This window comes from Eurytemora carolleeae, unplaced genomic scaffold (genome assembly GCF_000591075.1).
Source record: "Eurytemora carolleeae unplaced genomic scaffold, Eaff_2.0 scaffold86, whole genome shotgun sequence".
Classification (NCBI taxonomy): Eukaryota; Metazoa; Arthropoda; class Copepoda; order Calanoida; family Temoridae; genus Eurytemora; species Eurytemora carolleeae.
The window spans coordinates 391,804-416,640 of record NW_019396290.1 but is presented as its reverse complement, the minus strand read 5'-3'; the positions used below and the strand labels follow the sequence as shown (position 1 = coordinate 416,640).

The window sequence follows — 24,837 nt, the reverse complement described above, 5'->3', positions numbered from 1 at the left end:
TAACAGGGGAAAGGGATTAGGATAAAGTTTTAGGAAGATTTAGAAGCAATTTCGATGCATACAATGAAAGTTTCTTTATTCTTCACGAATTTATAGGTTGTTTAATTTTAAATGATTAAGTTCTCATACATACGGTGGTAGGCGAAAATATCGATACAATGAAGACGACTTTCGCCTTCAATTTTGATTTGTATTGAGCTTTTAAACAGCATGACTACACAAGTAAAAGGAAACAAAGAGAAGCTCTTAATTTAAAGGGTTTTCTTCAATTGAATGTTAACTTGTAATTTAAAAAAAGCTTGTTAACAATAAAACAATTAACAATTAAAACTTGCCTTCATTATATGGATATTATTGCCTACCATGCCGCACTTATACAATATACATATTACAAAAAGCAATTTCAAATCTTGGATATGAAAACTATACGTTCTCTGTCTTATTCTTTTTTTTCATATCTTATTTAATATATAAAGAGGATAACCTATAGGTTTGTCGGCAAGTATTGCCTGAAGATATTAAATTGGTAGATTTTATTAGAATTTCTCCAGCACTCAGCATTTTTACAGATTCAATTCAAAATTTCAAGTTCCCACACTTCAATTCCTTTGGGGTAAGCAAAATTAAATCATATCACTTAAAGTTTAAATGAAATCTATCTACGAAATTTTTTCTCGTGAATTTACCGCCTTACAGTAGGGCTAGGTTCGCTGGAAATTTGTTCTATCCTGTCGTTAACGATTAGAAAATGACGGAATGGACAGACTGATCAGTCATAAAGTAGCCGTTAGGAATTATAAAGAATTGAACTTTCAGTTATCTTAACCCTATCCCTGCTGGGGTACTTGAAAACCAGGATATGCTGGGGGGGGGGTGGGTTTGTTTGCCCCCTCTCTCTAAATCCCATGTTTGATGTTCAAATATGACAAATGATACATCATTGGAAAGCTCTTGTGCTCTACTTTTAGAATCTGCAAAAAAAATTTGCAAATTTGCAAAAATTGAATTTGTCCAAAAAATGAAAAAATATACATTTTTGAAAAGCCCTTGACCATGCCATTTTAAATATGTAAAAATTTTTGCAAAATTTTAAATAACCTGATTTTTAATCAAGAAAAACTAAAAATGTGCAAATTTCCTTTGACAGGTTGTTTGCAAAAAATTTGCAATTTTTTTTTCGCAAAGCTTGTGCAATCCGTTTCCTTATGTCATAGGCTTTCCAAAAAGCTAAATTTTATCAAAATCTGACAAGTGAAAGTGGGTCAAAACAAAGATTTAGTTTGTTACAGGAAAAAGCAGTCATTCAGGCAGTGTGCCTGAGGACTCAGGCAGTTAGTATTAAAGCCCGGTTTTAGGCTTACAGGGAGGGTTTTGGGTATGTAGGAAAAGTCAGAAAATTTCAATAGCCTCAGACCAATACTTTTTGAGTTATGTAAAAAAACAACGGGGGGGGGGGTCAAATTGACCCCCCCCCCAGCGGGAATAGGGTTAAAGTTAGTTGTTAGTAAAGTTGGTGTTCGTTAACGATCTCGATTGTGGTTAAATTTTCAGAAAACACAGAAGGAACTCTAAATTTTTCTTTCATTAAAAAAATGTATTCGTTCATTTTCTTTCTTATAATTTAAACCATAAAAATTAGAAAAATTTTTAAATTATTTTAAAAAGGCATTTATAGTTCGGTCTTTTTTCCAGTAACTTTGTTTTCCCCATTACCTTTAAAACGTTGCAGTTCGGTTCGTTGGGTACCGCTTAAGGTTGCCCACCCCTAGCTATCTGTATGTAGTAAATACAAGACTTTCCGGGGTCTTTCTTTACATTAATACCAACATCTAAAGTATTCTTTCTTTACATTAATACCAAGATCTAAAGTATTCTTTCTTTACATTAGAACCAAGGTCTGAAGTATATTCTTTCTTTACATTAGTACCAAGACTCGAAGTATATATTCTTTCTTTACATTAGAACTAAAGTCTGAAGTATATTCTTTCTTTACATTAATACCAAGATCTGAAGAACATATTCTTTCTTTACATTAATACCAAAATTTGAAGTATACTTTCTTTACATTAATACCAAGATCTGAAGTATATATTCCTTCTTTACATTAGAACCAAGGTCTGAAGTATATTCTTTCTTTACATTAGTGCCAAGGTCTGAAGGGTATATTCTTTAGCTTTACATAAATTTCAAGATCTGAAGGGTATATTTATTCTTTACATAAACATCAAGATCTGAAGGGTATATTCCTTCTTTGCAGAAACATCAAGATCTGAAGGTTATATTCTTTCTTTACATAAATACCAAGATCTGAGGGATAAATTATCTTTAACTTAATACCAAGATCTGAAGGGTATATTCTTTCTTTACATTAATACCAAGATCTGAAGAATATATTCTTTCTTTACATAAATACCAAGATCAGAAATATACATTCTTTCTTTACATAAATATCAAGATCTAAAGTAATGTTCTTTCTTTACATAAATATCAAGATCTGAAGTATATATTCTTTCTTTACATTAGTACCAAGATCTGAAGGGTATATATTCTTTCTTTACATAAATACCAAGATCTGAAGTATATATATTCTTTCTTTACATAAACATCAAGATTTGAAGTATATATTCTTTCTTTACATAAATATCAAGATCTTAAGGGTATATTCTATCTTTACATAAATATCAAAATCTGAAGGGTATATTTTTCTACTTCACACATAACCCTCGGGTTTATGTACCCAAGAATCGTCTTTTTCTACTTTTGAGAGAATGATCTCGTCAAAAGCGTTTCCGTTTTGGGNCCGCTCTCTTTAAATACTTTAATCCCCAGCATGAAAAGTAGGAGGTTAATAAGCTTTACTACAAAACTTGTATAATTTGAAAAGTTTATGTGTTAAAAGTGTGATATTAAAGAATCTAACAGTGTACTGCAACTGTACAAGAGGAAATTATTTAAACCGGGCCGAGGCAACGGACAACTTGTTTGTAAACCTCGAAGATCCTTAAAAACTTTTCAGAAAAAAATCTCTCTTAGTACTGGAAGATCAGTCAAGAATCCTGATAAAAAGATTGAACATGTTTAACTGAATTTCTTCTTTATTCGTTTAGCCACCTCAAGGAAACACACACTTAGAAAAAATACTACTATACTGCTTCATGATTTTATGAACATATATTTCGGAGTAAAAATACCTATCCTATAGGGTAAATATACATGTGATACATGCTAATCGTTGCTGTACAGAAGTTCAAATCAAAATTTACAGATTAATTTTGAACATGTATTATTGTAAAATAAACGAGATAATTAAGTTTAGACAGAAAGTTTTGTTTAAATGCGGTTTGGTAATATAAGAACAATCTTGGGAAATATCTTTAAGTTCGCCAAAATTTGTTAAATAAGCTGACAGAACATACTCCGAGTCTTTGTTTAACAGCGTAAATTTACAGTAATTCTACAACAGTACATAACCAAATAGTATAAAATTACAGACGTCGAATTTTGCTACATATTCTTAGTCAATTGTTTAACAGTAACTGTTAGGATAAAAATAAAACCAACACAACAATGGTAGCAAACAAAAACATCTCAAAAAGCAGTTCAAGCAAAAGAGAGGAGCTGCGTTAGCCGGTCATAAAATGTATCCTCAGATTTTAAAATATTTATGAGAAAAACAAACATTTAAAACAACTACTTAAATAATTTTCATTTTTATGAGAACATCAATGGCTATTGATTATTGAACAAAGAAGTTTTTTTAGAAAAAATCTTTGAAGCTTTCAAATCAGCATCATTTTGATAAACGCCAAAGTTTCTCAGATTAACAATTGATATGATGAGAAGTCTAATTTAGAAAAAAATAGCAGTTTACAAGATCACAAGGAATCTGAATACTTTGATATCCAATCATTTTGGAGAGAAATAAGCGTGATTTAGAAAATTGACAGAAGTCAGAAGTACATTCTTTCGAATAACAAAGACTAGGTTATGAGGCAAACACACGCTTTCTTGTTCTGAGAAGAGTAGCGTTTTTTCATTTTGTCAATCATACTTTTTCAGATTAATAAATTTTCTATTTTGTGGTGATGTTTTTTCTTCGACTATAATCGAGAAAAAAGATCGGATCTGTCAACTAGGATTCCTAGGATCCTAGAATTTAGTTGAGTTAACGGAATACATCATCATATCCCGGAATAATAAAGTTGAGTACGGCACGAAGCTCACTGTTCTCCTCCTCAGATCCCTGAAACACATAACGCCGTTTTATTATATAATATTTCCAGGACTTATTTCGCTTGAAGTTAAAAACATTTTTAAAGGCAGCAATTTAAATATAAAAATGAATCTCAAGGTAATGAAGTTTATTAAAAAACTACACCAAAATTCAAATACACAAATGAACAGATTAAGTTGATACAAAAATTCCATGCAAATTTACAGAGTAAGCCACAAAATATGAGACTTCAGAGCAGAGACGACTTTGCAAAATTTACGATCTTTATTCTTACATTTTTAGTTCCCCGAAACTGTTAACGTGTAGTTTCTCTTTAACCGATCATTAAACCTATCCCTTTAGTACGATTTACAATGCAGAAACCGAAATTGCACCATAAGATTGTTATATAAGAGTTTAGCTCGTTAGACGTAATTTTAGTCTCATACCTTGGGGGTAATCCTGAAAATCAGTTTTTTTTTTAATTGGTCAGTAAAATAATAATTATGATTAAGTTTTAAATTTCTTTTTTTTAAGAACCCAATAAAGATTATGTAAAATGCTAAAATAGTAAAAATAATGAAAAAAAAACCACTCTACTGAGCATGCGTATTGCGTACCGTTAGTTCAGCTCGACACACGGGGCAAACCTTTTTTATATCTTCTCCACTAAACCGTCCTAGACAACCCTAAATATTCTAAATTTAGGAAACCTGAACAAATATTTGCGTGCAATCTAAAATTAGAATGTTAGACAACTTGTGCTTAAAGGGAGTGTTCGCGAAAAATGATGGGGGGGTATACGCTTACGGCGAAAAATAAGCGCTTTTGATCTCTACCAATCTTACTTCTGTCTGTTGCGTCTAAAAGAGGAAAATTGTTAAAAACGACTCGTACTGAAGAACGTAGCTTCCATACAAATTAAGAAAGTTGCAACATTCAACTCGGTTCGTAAAATAATCAATTGAATTCTAAACAAATATCATTCAGATATGACAACAAAAAGTGATCGATTATTTTTCGACGCTTTCATATATAGTTAGTATTTCATAATCTTATTGATATTTTTTTAAAAATAATATTTCGTTGGCGCTGGATTTTTGAACATTTCTGGAAAGTTTAAAAATGTCGTCTTCATTATCGAAAATCATCGAAACAGGAATAAATGATTTCAAAAGTAAATATCAGATTATAAAAAATAAAATAAAATATTATGAAATAACAACTATATACGAATGCACCGAAAAATTATCGATGATTATTGGTTGTAATATCTGAATGATTTGTTTGGAATTAAATTGATTTTTTTACGATCAGAGTTGATTGTTGCAACTTTTTGAATTTGTATGGACGCTACGTTCTTCAGCTTGCGTCGTTTTTAAGAACTTTCTTCTTATAGACGCAACAGATAGAAGTAAGATTAGAAGCGATCGAAAGTGCTTATTTTTCGCCGTAAGCATATACCCCCTTTTATTTTTCCAAACACTCCCTTTAAAATGTTAAAATATTTTAAAAACCTTGGTCAATGTTAGTAATTCTGTCTTTTAACAGAGGGGTATGCCCGACTCAAAACTTTTTGACCTTTCTTTTGATTAAACATGTGAAATGTAAATGATATCGTTGTTTTTCTAGCTTGAACCCCCACAATTCATAAAATCTCCTTAACTGTTGGGATAAATCGGCGAATTCTGTAAAAAAACACAATTGAGAATAATGACTGTGTATTGTAAAGTTTAAACATTTTTATCTAATTCAGGTTACTTTTGTGAGTCGGGGGCATACCACTCTGTAATAATATAACAATCTCACAATATTAACAATAATAATAATCTCACAATAATGACAATAATAATAGTCGCGGTAAACCCCTATCCTTGAGATTATTACTGTTGACATTTTCAAGTGTGACTGGCGTGACTGTAGACTTTAGTGCAAGAGGTAGAACTATAAACGTAGAGGTTGTTATATTTTCTAATGTATTGGGACAGCACTAGAACTATATTTTCTGTAAACAAACACTAGTTAAGGAAGAAGAGTAATTGCTGATGCTTTAATTATCTAAGACGTCACAATAAAAGTAAAAAACCCCTGTCGCAATTCTTACTTTTATCCTTACCTTGCACATATTGTGTTTACAGGTGAGTTTAACAGGTGGGACTGGAGGACACTAGAATTAGAACAGGTTTGAATGATTACTATAACTAAAAGTATATAGCCCACAGGACTCAGTCCCCAAGTTTGCTTCTCTTTTGTTTAATTAGTGTTCAGTAGACTTTAAGTGTAAATTTTAACAATGACAAAAGTTTTGCATCAGCAATATAAAAAATTCCGTCAATGAGTAATCTATATAATAAAGCTCTTCGCACATATATGTATATATTTGTATATATCTTATTAAAATACGCCTATAACATTTTCTATTGTTTATTTAGATAGGTTATTTGTATATGTACCATCGGGATTACTTAGGCTAAAAAATTCAAGATTTTTTATTTTGTCTTCATAATTTCACGGGCAATTTCAGCTAGTTAGAAATAAAGGACTACGTGTAATATTATTAATGTCAGCTAGCAACATTTATACACAGTCTCTGTTTCAACATAGACACAGAACAAGATACATCAGTTGAATATGATATGGTAAAATAAACCTACCATACAGATACTACAGCTGAAAGATACATCAGTTGAATATGATATGGTAAAATAAACCTACCATACAGATACTACAGCTGAAAGATACATCAGTTGAATATGATATGGTAAAATGAACCTACCATACAGATACTACAGCTGAAAGATACATCAGTTGAATATGATATGGTAAAATAAACCTACCATACAGATACTACAGCTGAAAGTGTCGGATATCCTGTTTTTCATATCCTCATGATCAGAGAATACATCCTTCAACACCTGGCTCCAAACCTTAATTTATATCTTACAATTTTAAATAGATTGGCAAAGAAATGGTATAGAAATTGTAAAGATTTAAGAAAATCTATGGCATGTCTGATTGAAAATGCTACTTTTTAACCCTATATCTGAGTAAATTAGAACAAGATACGGAAGATCCTGAATAATATATTAATATAATAGTCCATCAGTAGAAAACCCCAAAATTGAGATTTTTATCAGCAAGAAATCAAGCATATCTCATTAGCCCTAGATCAGACAAGCTATAAAGGGTACTGTTGTGAATAGGACATTCCACTCTCTAATCGGGGCAACTTTCTGCTAATTTTTTTTACTTATTTGTTCATAAAACTTATTTTGGTTTCCGCTTGCAGAACCACAGAAAGGCCAGAGGGAATATAACAAGAGAAATGGGCCGGGGGAGGGAAATGACCTACTAAGNGGGGGTTGATGTTTTAAGTCAACACAATTGTTAATAATTCTTGTTGGTTCTTTTTACCCTAAAATTTATTTATCCCATTAAAATTTCGAAAATAGACGACCCTGTTCACCACCCAAGAACATCATAATAATAAACCACTAACCAGTCCTGCTACCTAATTGTTCTTACCTTGCTGTTGTGCTTATCCTTCTTTATTAAATCCTTGAGTGCGTCACTAGAACATTACAATTATTTATCCTCTAATTATAAAAACTAGGCTCTTTTATTTCAATTTAATATTTGTAAACTTTGTAAAACAAAAACGAACAAAAAAGTTCCCGGATTATAATTTTTTTTGTGGATTTCCCAAATTTAATAAAATTAAATTTTCTTGGATACTAATTTTTGAAATTTCTTTTATCCATAAACCTTTATGTCACATCCCACACAAAATGTGGGCCCGATCGGTTCAGCCGTTTTGAGGTTTATTGCATACAAACAGACCGCTATAAGCAAAGTATATATACTAGATACTTGAGAGGTCATTTTCCATCTTCCATCTAGGAATGTTGAGAATATCTTGATTTCTTCATGTGTGGTCTGCTATAGATCAGATGTAGCTTCAGTTTTTCTGAACTAAGCAGACACTCCCTTCTCAATGATTGTTATCATACCGTTGTTTAAACTCTGTGAGAAAAAAATCTAACATCTACTTTTTTACTCTACAGAGGTTTGGTCCATCACCATCACTGAATTTTTAAAAAAAATCTTCTTAATCACTAGTCTAGCAACAGGTTTAGCAAGATTAAGACTATCTTGATTTAACCTTGTTACTTACTCTCTCCCACCAACAAATTTAAACCAGGTATTTTTGTCAATATTGTCAAATCCATTAACTATCTTGAAAGTTTTAATCATGTCTGCTCTCTTTCTTCTATCCTCAAGTGTTTGTAGATTAAGCTCCTTGAGTTTTTATTTATATGTTGATCTCTTTAATCCAGACACAAAGGAGACTCTTACTAAAACATCACAATTTGCTTTAGTCCATAGATTCCAGACACAGGATGCAAACTCAAGATGACAGCGAACATATTGTAGATAGAGTCTGATAAAGGTGAAACGGTCACTGAAATGGAAAGCTCTTGTCGTTTGACCAAGACTTGGTTGGCCTTCTGAGCAACCTGTGCACAGTGTTTAGATGGTTTTAGATTGCCAGTCACTAGTACTCCAACATCTTTCTATTCTGTAGAACTGATCATAGGGATATTAATCATAGTATAATGATGCTTAGGATTGTTTATGCCCACTCATTACGCTTATATAGAGAAACAGATTCCTTGAAGTAAATTTAAAATAAAAAAAACTGAATTCGTCTGAATCCAAGGAGGTGAATAAAATTTTCCTGAAGGAGAACTTGATCTTCTTGGAGTTCAGATTCTCTTTATCCTCTTCAGTGTTCTTCCGTTTACCACCCTACAATATATAGATGCAGGTTCAACATTATTTTTCCTCCAAAAAATGGATTTATTAAAAAAAGCATGTATTTTCAATTTAAAGGAATTGAGTTTTTGTAACAAACTCTGATTTTCTGATACCTATATTTTTCCACCTTATGGTGTAAACCTTTGATGTTTCAAACTTAGATTCTTTGATCTAACAGAATTCATAGTTTGAAATATCTTAGGTCTACGGCATTAGGTTGCAAGGATATAGAGATTAGAAAATCATAGTTTGTGACAAAAACTCAATTCCTTTGCATATGTAAAAATTGAGAAATAATTGCGTCTAGTGCACAAAGTATACAGATCAGTAAAAAATATTTGAAAGAAAATAGCCAAGTGTAGTAAAATTCAACATTAATTTAATGCAAAATTTCAAATAACTTTTAAGCACTTCTAAGCATTTTAACCCGCGCATTATTTTTATCTTAGATCCAATGGGGGGTAGGGGAATAGTGATATGATCAGAAACTAACCTTAAGAGGGGGTGCAGTGAACCCTTCTGGATAAATCACACTCCATCCTCTCTCCTCCTTGATTTTCTTCCCCTCCTACACGTCATACTCTTCAAGTTTAGAAATTAACATAAATAAAAAGATAATTAAAAAGAGCTGGTCAAACAAGATTATTCGATAATTAATTAGTCGAGCGAAGGAACAAATACTAAAATTATTTAAATTATTTATCATATTAAAAAATTCTTTTTTAGCATTAGAGGCAACCTATATACACGAAACAAATAAAAACAAATAAAAAATAAAATCTAATTAAATTAAAAACGTGGGGAAGTAAATGAGAGCCAAGAAAATAAAACAAAATCTTTTAGAAATGTGATCTACTTAAACCTCGTTGATTTATACAGAGCTGGGTAGGCTTTTCCCTAACAAGTCAACCAACAACAAGTTATGGACAAATGATTTTTTTCTTTATATAGTTGAAGTTATTCCTTAGTCCAGGGAGCAGGAGAGGGATCATCTCGACGAAGAACATATCTCCAGACAACTAGACCAGATTGTCCAACCTCCTTGTAGTACTTAACAACCTAGATAATAATCATAAATATATCTAATTGAACTGTAACGATCCCTATTTGATGGATCCCCAATACTACAAATTATATCTTATCTCAAAATGTTCTTTAATTTTATACTCCCTAGATCACCATCCCCTAAAGAAGAATAAAATATCTGGAGACATATTTCTCATTAACTGGCAAGTTCGGAAACAAAAAAATCATATTAACATTTCTAAAGTTGAGAAAAAATATATTTTATAAATGCAATGTTTATCATTTCTATGTTTAATGTAAGATTACTCCCTGTCACGTCGCCTTCTTTAAAGTTAAAATGATGAAACTGACCCACCTTGTATATACCGTCGTACCGGAATCCTTCTTCTTCAGGAGCGTATTTAGGAGAATGTTTCTTCAGTTTATAACCTCGAACTACTCGGACAGGTTGACCAGCTTTCCAGTCCTTGGCCTCATTACCGTCCTAAATACCACCACAGTTGGTTGAACATCAAATTAACCGGTCAGGATGGCCAGCTTTCCAGTCCTTGGCCTCATTACCGTCCTAAATACAACCACATTTGGTTAAACATCAAACCAACCGGTCAGGTTGATCAGTTTTCCAGTCCTTAGCCTCGTTACCGTCCTAAATACAACCACATTTGGTTAAACATCAAACCAACCGGTCAGGATGGCCAGCTTTCCAGTCCTTGGCCTCATTACCGTCCTAAATACAACTAAATTAGTTTGAACATCAAACTAACCGGTCAGGATGGCCAGCTTTCCAGTCCTTTGCCTCATTACCGTCCTAAATACAACTAAATTAGTTTGAACATCAAACTAACCGGTCCGGTTGACCAGCTTTCCAGTCCTTGGCCTCATTACCGTCCTAAATACAACCACATTAGTTTGAACATCAATCCAACCGGACAGGTTGACAAGATTTCCAGTCGTTGGGTCTTATTAACGTGTTAAATACAATCCGATCCTTTTGTAATGATAAAACAAATAAATTTGCTGTTAATACAAAAAAATGGCTGACACTGTTTACTCTGGTGCCGTTTTGTTGGTATTTTGTCACTCAAATTCCTATTGATGCGGTGAAGCTGTTTTATGTTAAAAAACTACGTAGAAGAAATTCCGGCCTACAAAGTAAAGTTTTACGTGTACTCTAAAAACAAGTTTACCTCACGGACCGGAGCATTGCAGTTCATTGCCAACCCTCTATTTCCCTTGGTTAGCTCCTGGTCGAAGGACTGGACGTTAGTTCTTCTATTCCCACCTAAACAGTGGAAACTTATATAAAAAAGTAGGATGGGTTTGTTAAATATAACGTAAGCGGAAAGCTCTATTTTTTGTGAATATAACGCAATAAGTTAAAACCAAGGCGAATAGAATAGTTCAAAATAGTTAAGTTTAGCCGTGACGTAAGCGGACAGCGTTAACACTATTTTTATTGTGAACAAAAACTATTGCCAAGAAACCCTTAAGATATAAAAACGAGAATTGCTAACCTTCTGGCTATTTTCAACAAACCCCATGATAAAAAACTTTTAACAGATTTTACATTTATTAGTCTTTGTTCTGTCATGTGCTTTTGTTTATGTTTGCTTTACTTTAGACATCTTACTTTGAATTTCTAATTACCTAAATCTCGTCCTCCTGATCCAGTGTACAGAAACTCCTCACCGTTGTCGACATCATCCTCGTATCCTCCTGGAAATAGTTTAAGAGATAAATTCCTGGAAATAGGCTGAGATAAATTCCTCGAAATAAGTTCAGATAAATTCCTGGAATTGGAATTATAAAGTTTATATCTTCCTGGAAATAGGCAATGAGATAAATTCCTAGAATCAAATTTATCAAATTAATCAATAGATCTCATATCTTCCTAGAAATAGATTGTGATTAATTCCTGGAATTGGAATTATGGAGTTTATCAATAGATCTCGTATGTTCCTGGAAATAGGTTGAGGTATTCCTAGAATAAAAATTATCAAATTAATCAATAGATCTCATATCTTCCTAGAAATAGGTTGAGATAAATTCCTGGAATTGGAATTATGGAGTTTATCAATTGATTTCATATCTTCCTAGAAATAGGTTGAGATTAATCCCTGGAATTGGAATTATTAAGTTTATCAATAGATCTCATATCATCCTGGAAATATGTTTACATAAATTTATGTAATTAAAATTATCAAGTTAATCAATAGATCTCATATCTTCCTGTAAATATGTTTACATAAATTTATGTAATTAAAATTATTAAGTTTATCAATAGATCTCATATCTTCCTGGAATATAGGTTGAGATTCATTCCTGGAATTTTTTAAGTTATTTTTAAGTTATCAATATATCTCATAATCTCCTGTAAAAGGAATCACCTACTATTATTTCTAGAAGAGTATGAAATCTGTTAATAACCAGAACTATTTTAATTCTAAGAATTTATCTGATGGCTTAGTATTTCCTAGAGAATATGTGATACTCTTTGAATTTAGAAATCAAGAGATATCTTTTTTTCTTCTGGAATTTAAATAATTTGAGCCGCGGCTCAAATATGGTTGGTTCCACTTAAAATTATATTTAATGTTTCAAGATTTAAGCCACGCTCAATTGAAAACGATTTTTGGCAGATTTGAGACGCGGCTCAAATTCAGTTAACTCGGAATAAGAATAATGAAACTTATGAACAATTTCTTAGATATTTATCCATGCCATGGTTTTCAATTTTCAGTCACAAAATTACAAATATCTTACCGTTGAGAACTATCGACATGGCTCCCAATTTCTCACTAGCGTGTATTCCTAGAATTATAGATAATAATAGAAATAGCTCACATTGTCATTCCATCAAAAACTACTGATTTAACAAGCCATTTAAGACAAAACCCTGGTATAATTCAGCAGGATTCATTATGATGCGGGATTGGTTTGGAAAACCCTGGTATAATTCAGCAGGATTCATTATGATGCGGGATTGGTTTGGAAAAGGGTGTTTACTGTGTAATGTGAAAACATTTTCAATGAAATCTTGAACGCAAGTAAGTTCAATTCAATGTTGCACATGACATAAATTCAGGGTTAACTACGAAAGACTGGACTTTTAGTTTTGGAACGGCTGTGAAATTGTTGAAAATAAAACATTTAATGTCGTCATAAAAGTCTAATTCTTTGTGAGTAGCCCTGTACCTGCAACAGGTGGTCGATGGATCCCGTTCTCAGAGAGCTGGATTCTTCTATACCAAGTCATTCCAACCTAGAATAGAACATTGATCAACCATTCCAATAGCGGTAAAAGACAAGATTCAATTTCCAAGCATAAACTGTTTTTATGCCACAACTCAGCTCAATTTTGAAATTACCGAAAAACAAAAATGGGAACGTAATCAGCAGACAGATCGGTAGATACTTTATACCAATTTAAAATGTTTTTATGATTTTTTGTACCAGTGCTGCAGTGTTTGGAAAGTATTTTTACCTTAAAAGTCAAATTTGTCCTACAAAAGATATTTCCCCAAAGTTGTTCAGATTTTTTTACTCCATCCAAATTCGGTTGAAACCACAGGAAGAGGAAGGGGGGGGGTATGGGGGATCCGCCGGACACTGGATCAGTGAAATCTAGGATTTCCCGTTGGTTTTCGGGTCTGTAATTAATTATAAATTCGTCATTTAAAATAATAAATAAATAAACTTACCTCAGTTCCCGGAACCTGTCCCTTATGTCCCATTGGAATCTAAATTAATGATTAATTAATCGATAATTTTACAGAATTGTTATAAAAAAAAGTTAGGTCTTTATAATTCATGGACTTTTTCAGTACATCAAGGGAACAAATGGTAACAGATAATATTTAAAGATTAAGGGTACAATATTGATTATCAATGATAGCACGTTATTTTATTTTATTGGTTCTTGTAGCCCTTAAAATTGAAGTTAAATTAAATCAGATGCCAAATAAAAATTGAATAATAATCCGTTGTAGAAACCAACCTTGTCGTTAGTAGTTGATCGGCCAGCACAAGCAAAACCTCTGCCCCAATCTCTCTTACAATCCTGAAGAAAAAAATAGATTCTTAAATTTTATCAAAGTTAAGATTTCGTAAAACCATGATTCAAATCAAATCAAATCATAAGTTGTAGGGATGGCCAAAGGCTCCAGTTGTGGATCAGAGATTCAAGTCCTCCCCATTCCTGGTTTTTTAGCCCTTGCCTTCTGTTTAAACGGTAAAATATGCGTCTTATTCTCGTCTTTGTTTACTTTGTATTTGCGAAGCGCCCAGCCACACGACCAAATTTGAGCCATGCCCCACTTTAGAATACCTAACATCCAAGGATTGCTACACGGTTTGCTATGTTTGGATACTGGGTATTTCCCTTGCGAGTTTTACCGTTTTTGTTAAGTTGCTTAATCCAGTTAAATATTAATCCAGTTGAATATTCATATTTAATTATCATTTGTTTTGGTTTCCAGTTTTATCTTTGATCATTCTAGTCTAGTCTAGTCTAGTCCAGTTTTAATTAGATCGTTCGTTTGGACAATAAGAAGATTAATTTCTGATTGTCTTTGCTAATCAAAATTGGCTGTAAGCTCCAAATTAAGTAAAAAAATTCTCCTTGTAATAATATTGCTTAATCTGAGGCTTGGATATTAAAACAATGAAGTGAAGTTTGTTATTTTCTAAAACAGAATTCCCATACAAAAACTTTTTATCCAATCAAAAAAGCTTGATAAATTTTTCGAAATCAAAAGAAAGAGAAGAATATAATTCACAAATGTAAGAAACACCAGAAGAAATTCTGGTTTATTCCTCAGATTGAAATGGGTCGTATTCGATTATTGGATTTTTTTTCTTCCGATCTTGCAGGTCAATCATAAATATCAGTGAACACTGAACATAAATATACACGCTATTACATGGAGCTAACTTGACCTTACCTTGTTCTGACTGGGGGCATTTTTGAGTTTCTTATTTATCAGTTTATCTCCTGAAATATTATTTTTAAACTTTTATATTTTTCACCCAATTTAATGCAGATTCGCTTAAAGCTGACGAATTTTTTTTTTGGAGGGGGGGGAGGTCCCGTTGTGCAAATTTGATGACTGTTAAATATAAAGATTTTTTTAATTCCGACCCAGACTAAATTTGAGGGTAAAACTGATTATATGTTTTCCTTTAGATACCATTAAATTTTGCCAAGTCTGTTTCTTTCAAGTCAAAAAATATGTTATTGTTTAAATTGGATCTTTTAACGATATTCTTTATTTTTTTCTAAATTCCAAAACATAGAATTGGCATTGAAGATAGTCAAAATGCTTTGTAGGTCTAAAAACTATTTACGACAGTCGAAGTAAAAGCTTACATGTAATTCTTTCGTTTTTTTAAGAGCCAAACATACTCAGATAAGGTATTCTTTAAAAAAGAGAATAGTAAATTACCTGGTTTGATGGTAGTGTCTGTTCTCTTACAGTTCGAACAGTAGAAATCATCGTCCGGTAACTCACTCATCCCGATACACTATTTAGTATACAGTTCATTACGGTTTCTGATTATGTACAGTGAGACTGGTGAGAACTGATTATGTACAGCGAGACTGATGAGAACTGATTATGTACAGTGAGATTGGTGAGAACTGATTATGTACAGTGAGACTGGTGAGAACTGATTATGTACAGTGAGACTGGTGAGAACTGATTATGTACAGTGAGACTGGTGAGAACTGATTATGTACAGTGAGACTGGTGAGAACTGATTATGTACAGTGAAACTGGTGAGAACTGAGTATCTACAGTGAGACTGGTAAGAACTGATTATGTACAGTGAGACTGGTAAGAACTGATTATGTACAGTGAGACTGGTGAGAACTGAGTATCTACAGTGAGACTGGTAAGAACTGAGTATCTACAGTGAGACTGGTAAGAACTGATTATGTACAGTGAGACTGGTAAGAACTGATTATGTACAGTGAGACTGGTGAGAACTGTGCAAATTTAATGCAAAATGAAAAGATGACTGTTAGAATCAAGTTCTGATTTAAATAGTTTAATTGACATTTAAAGATAAGCATTTGTGAAATGTAAAAAGGACCACTTCCTTAAATAAATTGACTGATAAAAAATATTAGCTTTTTAACAAATCAAAAAACGCATGGGTTTTCTTAAATATCGTCTTCCTTATAGACAGTTTTATGGTTCCTGCTATTATTGAACAATCAATATTGATATTTCGTTGAATCACTTCTAATACCCAAAAAATCTCTAATTTTCCGCTAAAAAAAACAGAATCTACCTCTGTTCAATATAATAAAACGACAAGGGCTTTCTGAATTATAATCAAATAACGGTGTATAGGGTATCGGAAATAATTCAGGGGACAATACCTGAAGATGAAAGTTCAGCTGGCATTCGTCGCAGATTATCATAGTTTCAGGATTTTTTTTCTTCCCACAATTATTGCAACCACACTCCTACATATTTAGATTGATTTATTAAAGGGACTGTCACCATTATTTCAAGTGTCATTTATTCACAACCATGGTTAACACCTTTTGCTTCAAGAATTGAGATGATTGTACATTTCACATTGCAATTTAAGGGGTTTTGGAAAAATAAATGTCAGATGTTCAGACGAACTTATTATTTAAAAACAAGGGCGAGAGAAGACATCTGCACAACACACAGCTGAACAATATAAAGCCTAATTGGCACGGGCAACGCCTGGTATTTGTGCTTGTAACTAATATTTGATTATTATCAAATCCTTCATTGTTGCGCATTAAAAGAGAGATTTTCACTTTTCGACGAAGCTCTAACTAAAAAACAAATTCTAAAATACTAACTATGCATCGTATTGATAGTTTTTACAAATAACCAACACTTAACCCCCCCNCCCCCCTTCTCCAGTCCAATAAGATGTCTTCTCACTGGTCAGAAAATAATTTGTTAAAACGTAAATCCCTGTACTTCACCTTGCATTTTTTCTTCTCAACATCTTCACAAGCTTCACACTCGATAGTGTGTTTACGGGGAACAACCCTGTCCAGTTCCTTAAAATATCATTTTTAAAATCATAAAAAAAACATCAAGCAGTGAAATAAAGGTCGACACCCCGGCCGTAGAAATGTGTCTTAGACAAATTAGCCTGCATAAGATAAGTACACAGTAAACCCTGAAGTCAGAAAATGGCAAATGACTTCCAAAAAATATATAACTATGGACTTAACCTAGAACAGTGTTCTCTACTCTACACTAAACTACACTAACCTGTGTTTGAAGTGTTCTATCCTGAACTAAAACCGTGTTCTCTACTATACACTAAACTACACTAACCTGTGTTTCAAGTGTTCTATCCTAAACTAAAACAGTGTTCTCTACTATACACTAAACTACACTAACCTGTGTTTAGTGTTCTATCCTGAACAAGAACAGTCATCTCTAATCTACAGTAAACTACACTAACCTGTGTTTAAAGTGTTCTATTCTGATCTAGAACAGTGTTCTCTACTCTACAGTAAACTACACTAACCACCTGTGTTTGAAGAGTTCTATCCTGAACTAGAACTGTGTTCTCTAACCTACAGTAAACGTTGTGTTTCAAGCGTTCTACAGGGTGGCCAAAACTTTTTTGAACAAATCCGTACAAAAATCCGTACATTTTCAGAAGAAATCCGTACAATCCGTAAATTTTTTTTTTTAAAAATCCGTTCAATCCGTACATTTTTTAAACCAATCCGTACATTTTTTTAAAAATCCGTACATTATTTTAAAAACCTCTGTACAATCAGTACAATTTTCGAAAACAATCCCATTTTGAAAAAAACACATTAAAATTCAATTTTTCATTCATTGTCTTTTTTTTTAATTTTCATGAAAAATTTGCTGAAATGAGTGAAAATTTAAAAAAAACGGTGTATTTTCCAGGATAAAAATCCGTACAATCCGTACAATTTTAGGGTTAAAAAAAATCAATCCGTACAATCCGTACATTTTGGCCACCCTGGTTCTATCCTGAACTAGAACAGTGTTCTCTACTGTACAGTAAATTACACAAACCTTTGTTTGAAGTGTTCTATCCTGAACTAGATCTGTTTTCTACTATACAGTAAACTACACTAACCTGTGTTTGAAGTGTTCTATCCTGAACTAGAGCTGTGTTCTCTAATATACAGTAAACTCTGTGTTTCAAGTGTTCTATCCTGAACTAGAACAGTGTTCTCAACTATACATTAAACTACACTAACCTGTTTTTCAAGTGTTCTACCCTGAACTAGAGCAGTGTTTTCTACTATACAGTAAACTACACTAACCTGTGTTTGAAGTGTTCTATCATGAACTAGAACAGTGTTCTCTACTATACAGTAAACTCTGTGTTTCAAGTGTTCTATCCTGAACTAGAACAGTGTTCTCAACTATACAGTAAACTACACTAACCTGTTTTTCAAGTGTTCTATCCTGAACTAGAACAGTGTTCTTTACTATACTGTAAACTACACTAACCTGTATTTGAAGTGTTCTATCATGAACTAGTACAGTGTTCTCTACTATACAGTAAAATACACTAACCTGTGTTTGAATTGTTCTATCCTGAACTATAGAACTGTGTAAACCACACTAACCTTCTGTGTTTGAAGTGTTCTATCCTGAACTATAGAACTGTGTAAACCACACTAACCTTCTGTGTTTGAAGTGTTCTATCCTGAACTAAAGAACTGTGTAAACCACACTAACCTTCTGTGTTTGAAGTGTTCTATCCTGAACAAGAACAGGGTTCTCCAGCTTGAATATCTTCTCTGTATACTTGATAACCTGGTTATCCAGCGGAGTCCCTTCAACCCCTGGAAAAAAACTATAATCCAGATATTTGCATTAATTAGATTGGATTCGAATTCCGACATAGAAAAAGCTTTAGAACGAAATAGTTCTGTAAACAATTTTTTTATTTTTCCAGCATTTAATAGATTTTTTACAAAATTATCCAAAATATTTGTTAATGCGCAACCGATTAATAATTATTAATCATATAATAAAATGTATATTCTTATCCATTCAAGGATTTAGTGCGACACAAACCAACTTACTTCAAGTTAAAACATTTGTGTTCTAATACATTAAGAAGTTATGACTCCGTCGAATTTTAAATCCAGTATAACGAAGATATGCACAAGATATTTACCTATGTAGAGAGTGCAGATGAGGAGTTTTTTCCGAGCGTTCACTTCCGTAACTGTCGCCTCGTACCATTCACCAATCTTTTCCCCGTCCCTAAAGATTAGGATTATTTCCGGGGGTCAGTAATTATGAAGGATTCCCAAATTCAAGTTATATATATATAACCAAAACAAACAAAAATATTTTTACCATGTTAAACTAATTAAAAACACAAAGTTAAATTATCTATTTTTTGAACAGAATACTTTAGTTTGGTCAAACCATAGAGAATAGAATATATATAGGGGAATTTACTAGAAAACCAAATTATGAAATAGGCTGGTTTCATAATTGACCAATGATCATTTCACATAGACTCTATGCCTTCCACTTTACAAACGATGATTTTCCGTTATAACTATAAATCAAATGATGTTTTTATTCACCTAATTCATTATAAAGTTTATTTAACAGTTTAAAAAATTCGAAATTGAAATGGATAGTCTAGGGAACATACTGTATTAATGTACTCTACTGCATATAATTTGTGAACATTTACATGATTTGTACACTTTGAACTCCCTTTCAGGCTGAAAGGGACTGAAAAAATTCATACCGAGAGATTCTTTTAATTCCTCTCTATATATTCTATTCTCTATGGGTCAAACTCAATCTCATAGTTGTCAAGAATACTCTGGTTAAATCTTACTTCATATTGAAGTTGACCAGAATACGTTGATTAACTTCAAGATCTCCCAGCTTTAACTCCTGACGGGCACGAGGTCGAAGATGAAGGTTACTGCATCTAAACATAAGCATTTGAAATGATTTCATACATTTAATTAAATTAAACTTTCTCAGGCACAAAAATGTCAGGAAAAAACCTACTCTTAATACAATGTTTAAACATGGAAAATATTTGGGGTGGGGGGCAGCGGTGTTCAGAGTGATTTCAGAATAATCAGGCAGTAGTTGAGATCCGAACATAAGCATAGTCTTAAAATTCACTGAAGAGTAAAAAATCTAGATGTTAGTTCCACATTTATTGAAAATATATTTCGGTCTGGGTTGACCCTTGTCAGTTCTTGAGATTCTGTCAGGAAGAGTAAAAACAAACTCGTCAGATAATTTAAAAAAACTGGATTAGTAATTTTATATGAACATACATTTAAAAAAAATGACACGTCATATACACAATGCTACCTATTAAACCTATGTTTGATCCAAAATCAATGTGATATCATTAATTTATTTTTGATCATAAAAAAAAGTAAAGAAGGCAATTGCCTTTGGTGTTTTGAGATTAATAATTACTAGCTGATACATTGATAATTTTCAATTATGTACTCCTTAAACTGACTTGCGGATAAAAATGAAATGGAAAAAAAATTGGGACTTTCAAGATAAAAACATGACGACATCTGCCTGAACTTTTTAATTTTGGGTTTAAATGGTGTTTTATGTGATAACAAAATTATCACTTCAGTGATTTAAACATAAAAAATAATTGTGAACAAATAAACTTTCCCTCAATTTATGATCTAACAATATTCTTAGGAACCATCCTATTGATCTATCATCTCTCACCTATGATCTGTATCATCTAATGGCCACCGATCGTAAACGACGTGATAGTTCAGTCCGTCCGATTCAGATTCTTTCTTAGCTTCAATATTCTAAACATGGTATTATATAAATCTGAAATCAGTGCTCAAACCAAGTCGGTTCTGTACTGTAGTGCAGCTCTGTCAGTTCTACCAGGTTTGGTACTGTTCAGTTCAACTCCATTCCGTATTAAATGTACAATACAGAGAATGCAGGGGTGTATATGTATAAGTAAGAATTGACCCCCCTCCCCTCCCCCTGGGGAAAAGGCTAGGGGTTTCATTTCCCCAATTTATCGAATAAACCCTAAATAATGATTTCAGGAAAATATACACCCCTAAGAATGATAAAAATAGATTGTAACCCCCTCCCCCTTCTAAATAGTTTAAAGGTCACATTCTAATTATTAAAGGAAAAATTTTCGTCGAGAAAAAAGAAAACGAATTAGATTTTTAAATATCATTTATTTATGCATACTTCAAGTAATGGTAACCTTGGTAATCCGTTGGATTTTAGCTTCAAAAAAGGAACCAAGAGTCTCACTTCCTTCACCGCAATCCTTCACGTCAACTTTAAATATAAAAATGTAAGTGTGACAGGGGAGTTGAGGTTGAATTGTTACCCCCCCCCCCCCACACACACACACCTGGGGGGGGGCTAAAAGTAAGAATATACTACACTGGAGTGTGAAGATTAGGACTAAATCAAAAGTTGTTCACAACGGTAAGACAAAGTTTTGAAGATTGTGAAAGATACATATCCCCAGATTTTACTGGAAACAGTGAATCCGTTTAACTAAAATTTGAATTCCCTTAAAGTGTACATAAATTAACTGTCACTACTTTTAAAAAAACCTTATTCGTACTAGCAAATTTTACTACAAAAAACGTATTTATTCAAAAACATGTTTAAAAATAAGGACGTGCACAATAGCGTTCAACCTTATTTGCCGTATAATTTCCCTAAAAATCTTATTTTTTTCCCCCGTTTAAATTTAGCGTAGAACAACCTGGAAACCAAACTTAAAACTTCAGTTTTCGGTTAAAAATGGTTTGAAGAGAAAAATACCTAGATCTCCGAGTTTGTAAAAATTACTCTCCACATCTTCAAGAATAACCTCGGGATTCTTCTCCGGTTCCGGCTCAACGACCTAAATATAAAATTTATTTGTCCTCCGATCTCTTCTAGTTCTTTGCCCCCCCCCCCCCCCCTCCTTCTCAAAAAGTACAACCGTCTTGTGATAATACTACACCATGTTAAGATACATATAGTCACGGGTAGATGTCCTTTTGAGATGGACGGGGTGGGGGGGCACATTCTATAAGTTGTCACTATTAGTTTAATTTTAACATCCGAGTATAGAATTAATTAATTATCCCGGAACTATTGATTAAATGATGAGACGTTTTAAATTAGATTTTTTGTATTTTTTTTCTTCCTTTACTTAACTTCCTAAAGTTGATAACGTTATTGTTTAATAAAATTATCTTTATTTAGCTTCCATAAATTCAACGCGGGCATTTTCAACAAAATATATTTTTAGCTTGATCCTGGTTTGGTATTGGAGTTTGATACAGATATACAAAATATGGATTCAGGCTCTAATCAAAATGAAATGATTTCTTTCCTGCAAAGAATTTAAAGTTCATGTTCAAAGATTTATGTGAGTGGTGGTATTTTCTCTCAAAACACCGTGGTACCTGCTCGCTTGTATTCACATCGTCCAGAGAACCAAGAACCTCTCTCTTGTGAACCTTAACAACCAATTGTTTTAATGCTGAACGTTGAAGTCATAAATAAGACAAATTTTAGATTGTACTTTCTAAACTTTATTATTGCAAGAAAACAATATTTTAGCTGCTGTTACGCATAGTGGGGAGATTACTAGTACAATTTTTAGCCACCTTCAATAACTACCTGGATTGTTTCGTTGTAGTTAGCGTTGTAGTGAAGCAGGGTTTCACCGTCATTTCCCGACATGATCTTGCCCTATCATTAGATCAGATTATAAATCACATTTATGCAAATATAACAATGGAAAGGAAACTTAAAATCAATGAGAAGTACATTTAATGCTTCATTTTGGTCCAAGGCATTAATTTTGAACTGTGTCCGAATATAATGAATTTAAGCCAGGTCTCAAATCCCCCAAAAAACGGTTTGAATTCAGCGCCGGCTTAAATCTTGAAAAATTTAATACAATTTTAAGTGGAACCAACCTTATTTGAGTAAGCCGCGGCTCAAATTCTTTAAATTCGGCCTCTGGTCTAGCGACCCGAACAATATTTATTTAGGAATCATTGCATCAAAATTCATGAAACAAAATTAACATTTCGTAATTTTCCAACACACAGCTATTTACGCACTGTTTATAAATATTTATCAAAAACGAAAAAAATTAAGAAAGAATTAAATTAAAATCAATTTCTCGCAGCTTGATCCGGATCATTCTTATCAGTACAGGTCCAGGATCCGGATCAAAATAAATAAAATTATGCTGTTATCTAGTTTATGTACTTCAACTTTTCGATTTCTTTAACCTACTTAATTAACTGATCCGGGAAAAACAAAAGAATTTTTACGGATCGACCAATATAAATAAGGTTTAACTGAGTCGATTGATTTTCCACTAATAGGTCCTTGTTCTTACCTTGTGGATTAATTTTTGAAGGGATACTTCGATTCCGTGCTCAGCCTAAATATTAAAAAGTTAAGGTTAAAACCAGTTTACTTTTAAAATTCTGCTTTTTCACTTTTTGCTAGTCAAAACTGCTATTAATCTCAAACAGTTTAAATATTGTAAAAACCGAAAGTATTGCGAAAATCAACAATTGTTCTATTTTTTTTTTGCGAATTTTCCAATGCATGTTTCTGTTCTGATCTTTTTTTTACGTTGATAAAAGTTTGAAGTGAAAACACTTAACCTCTAGCGACGATAAAGCCTGATATAATAATGTTTAGTTTCAAGTAAATTTTAGTCGAATCTATTGCATCAATATCAAATATTAATTAATTAAAAATAAAAAATTAAGAAAAAGGCATTAAAAATTAAATTGATCCCGAAGAAAAAATTTGTTACCTCGATTCTTTTTTGTAAATCAATCACTTTCATATTCTTCGACAGGTCTGTTCAAATAATTAAATCGTTACCATTTAATCATAAAAAAATGACAATTTTATAATTTCAATTTTTGCAGCTTGAGGAAGTATGAAAATTAGATTTTATTATCTCTAGATTTTATGATATTATAAGAAAGTCCAACAGGGAACGGGGAGATAGTTTAGGGACAAACATATTTAACCTTAGACAAATTCAATTTCATAAGAAGATTAATTATTCCTGTCATTGAAACTTTCTTTACTTCGCCTCCCCCAGTATAGAGATGAAGATTAATGTACATTTTGGAACTAGTTTATTAATAAGAGATGGATTCTGAAAAATTTATATAAAACGTCAGGGAATTTCAAGTAATAAGTGTCTTGCTGGTTCGCAATCCTAGATTAAGATGTTTTGTTGACCCACTCGCACTCTCCTAAAACATCAGAAACACAAATTAAACTAATTTTCATATTGAAATCAAAATTGTTTTATTTGATAGTTTACCCTTCAGACACTACAGTAAAATTTTGTTAAAAATTTATAGTATTGGGTCTAGCACTGCAGCTAGGACAGATTAGGGGGCCGAGCGCCGTTACATATACAAGTCATTTACAGAAATTGTGTTGGGGCGGTCTAAAAATCCTTCACTAGGAATTAACAGGATTATAGAATTTACGGCCAGACTCGTAATAGCAAGTATTTTGAAGGCTATAGTTCATATCCTTGATTTAAGCTAGCTAGTGATGATCTGGGTCTGTCTTGGAGAAGGATTTTTGGACCTCTTTCTATCAATTTTGTACATGAACGCTTTTTTTCAGCAAAATTATTTTTTTTATTTAGGGTTAGGTTGAGACAATTCCTGGGCCGAGTGCTGTTCTTGTGCTTGTGATACATACAAGATCCAGATACAAAATTGATAAGAC

The 24,837-nt window shown here is 32.6% G+C and overlaps 1 protein-coding gene across 1 annotated transcript; it reads right to left on the bottom strand.

Moving 5' to 3' along the window:
* Positions 1–3,156: 3,156 nt before the first annotated feature.
* Positions 3,157–24,243, bottom strand: LOC111700249 (E3 ubiquitin-protein ligase UHRF1). Its single transcript, XM_023471123.1, has 30 exons — positions 24,155–24,243; positions 23,894–23,940; positions 23,465–23,509; positions 22,732–22,803; positions 22,515–22,568; positions 21,883–21,964; positions 21,308–21,384; positions 20,797–20,885; positions 19,919–20,014; positions 19,235–19,323; positions 18,790–18,896; positions 17,031–17,108; positions 16,443–16,529; positions 15,502–15,580; positions 15,001–15,050; positions 14,055–14,117; positions 13,759–13,797; positions 13,253–13,319; positions 12,821–12,868; positions 11,705–11,773; positions 11,245–11,339; positions 10,413–10,541; positions 9,995–10,090; positions 9,525–9,599; positions 8,952–9,022; positions 7,739–7,784; positions 7,051–7,140; positions 6,330–6,380; positions 4,834–4,902; positions 3,157–4,243 (listed from the first exon to the last, which is right to left on the bottom strand). The coding sequence occupies exons 1-30, from the start codon at positions 24,213–24,215 to the stop codon at positions 4,166–4,168; spliced, it is 2,199 nt and encodes a 732-aa protein (XP_023326891.1). The 5' UTR covers positions 24,216–24,243; the 3' UTR covers positions 3,157–4,165.
* Between the last annotated feature and the right edge of the window lie 594 nt (positions 24,244–24,837).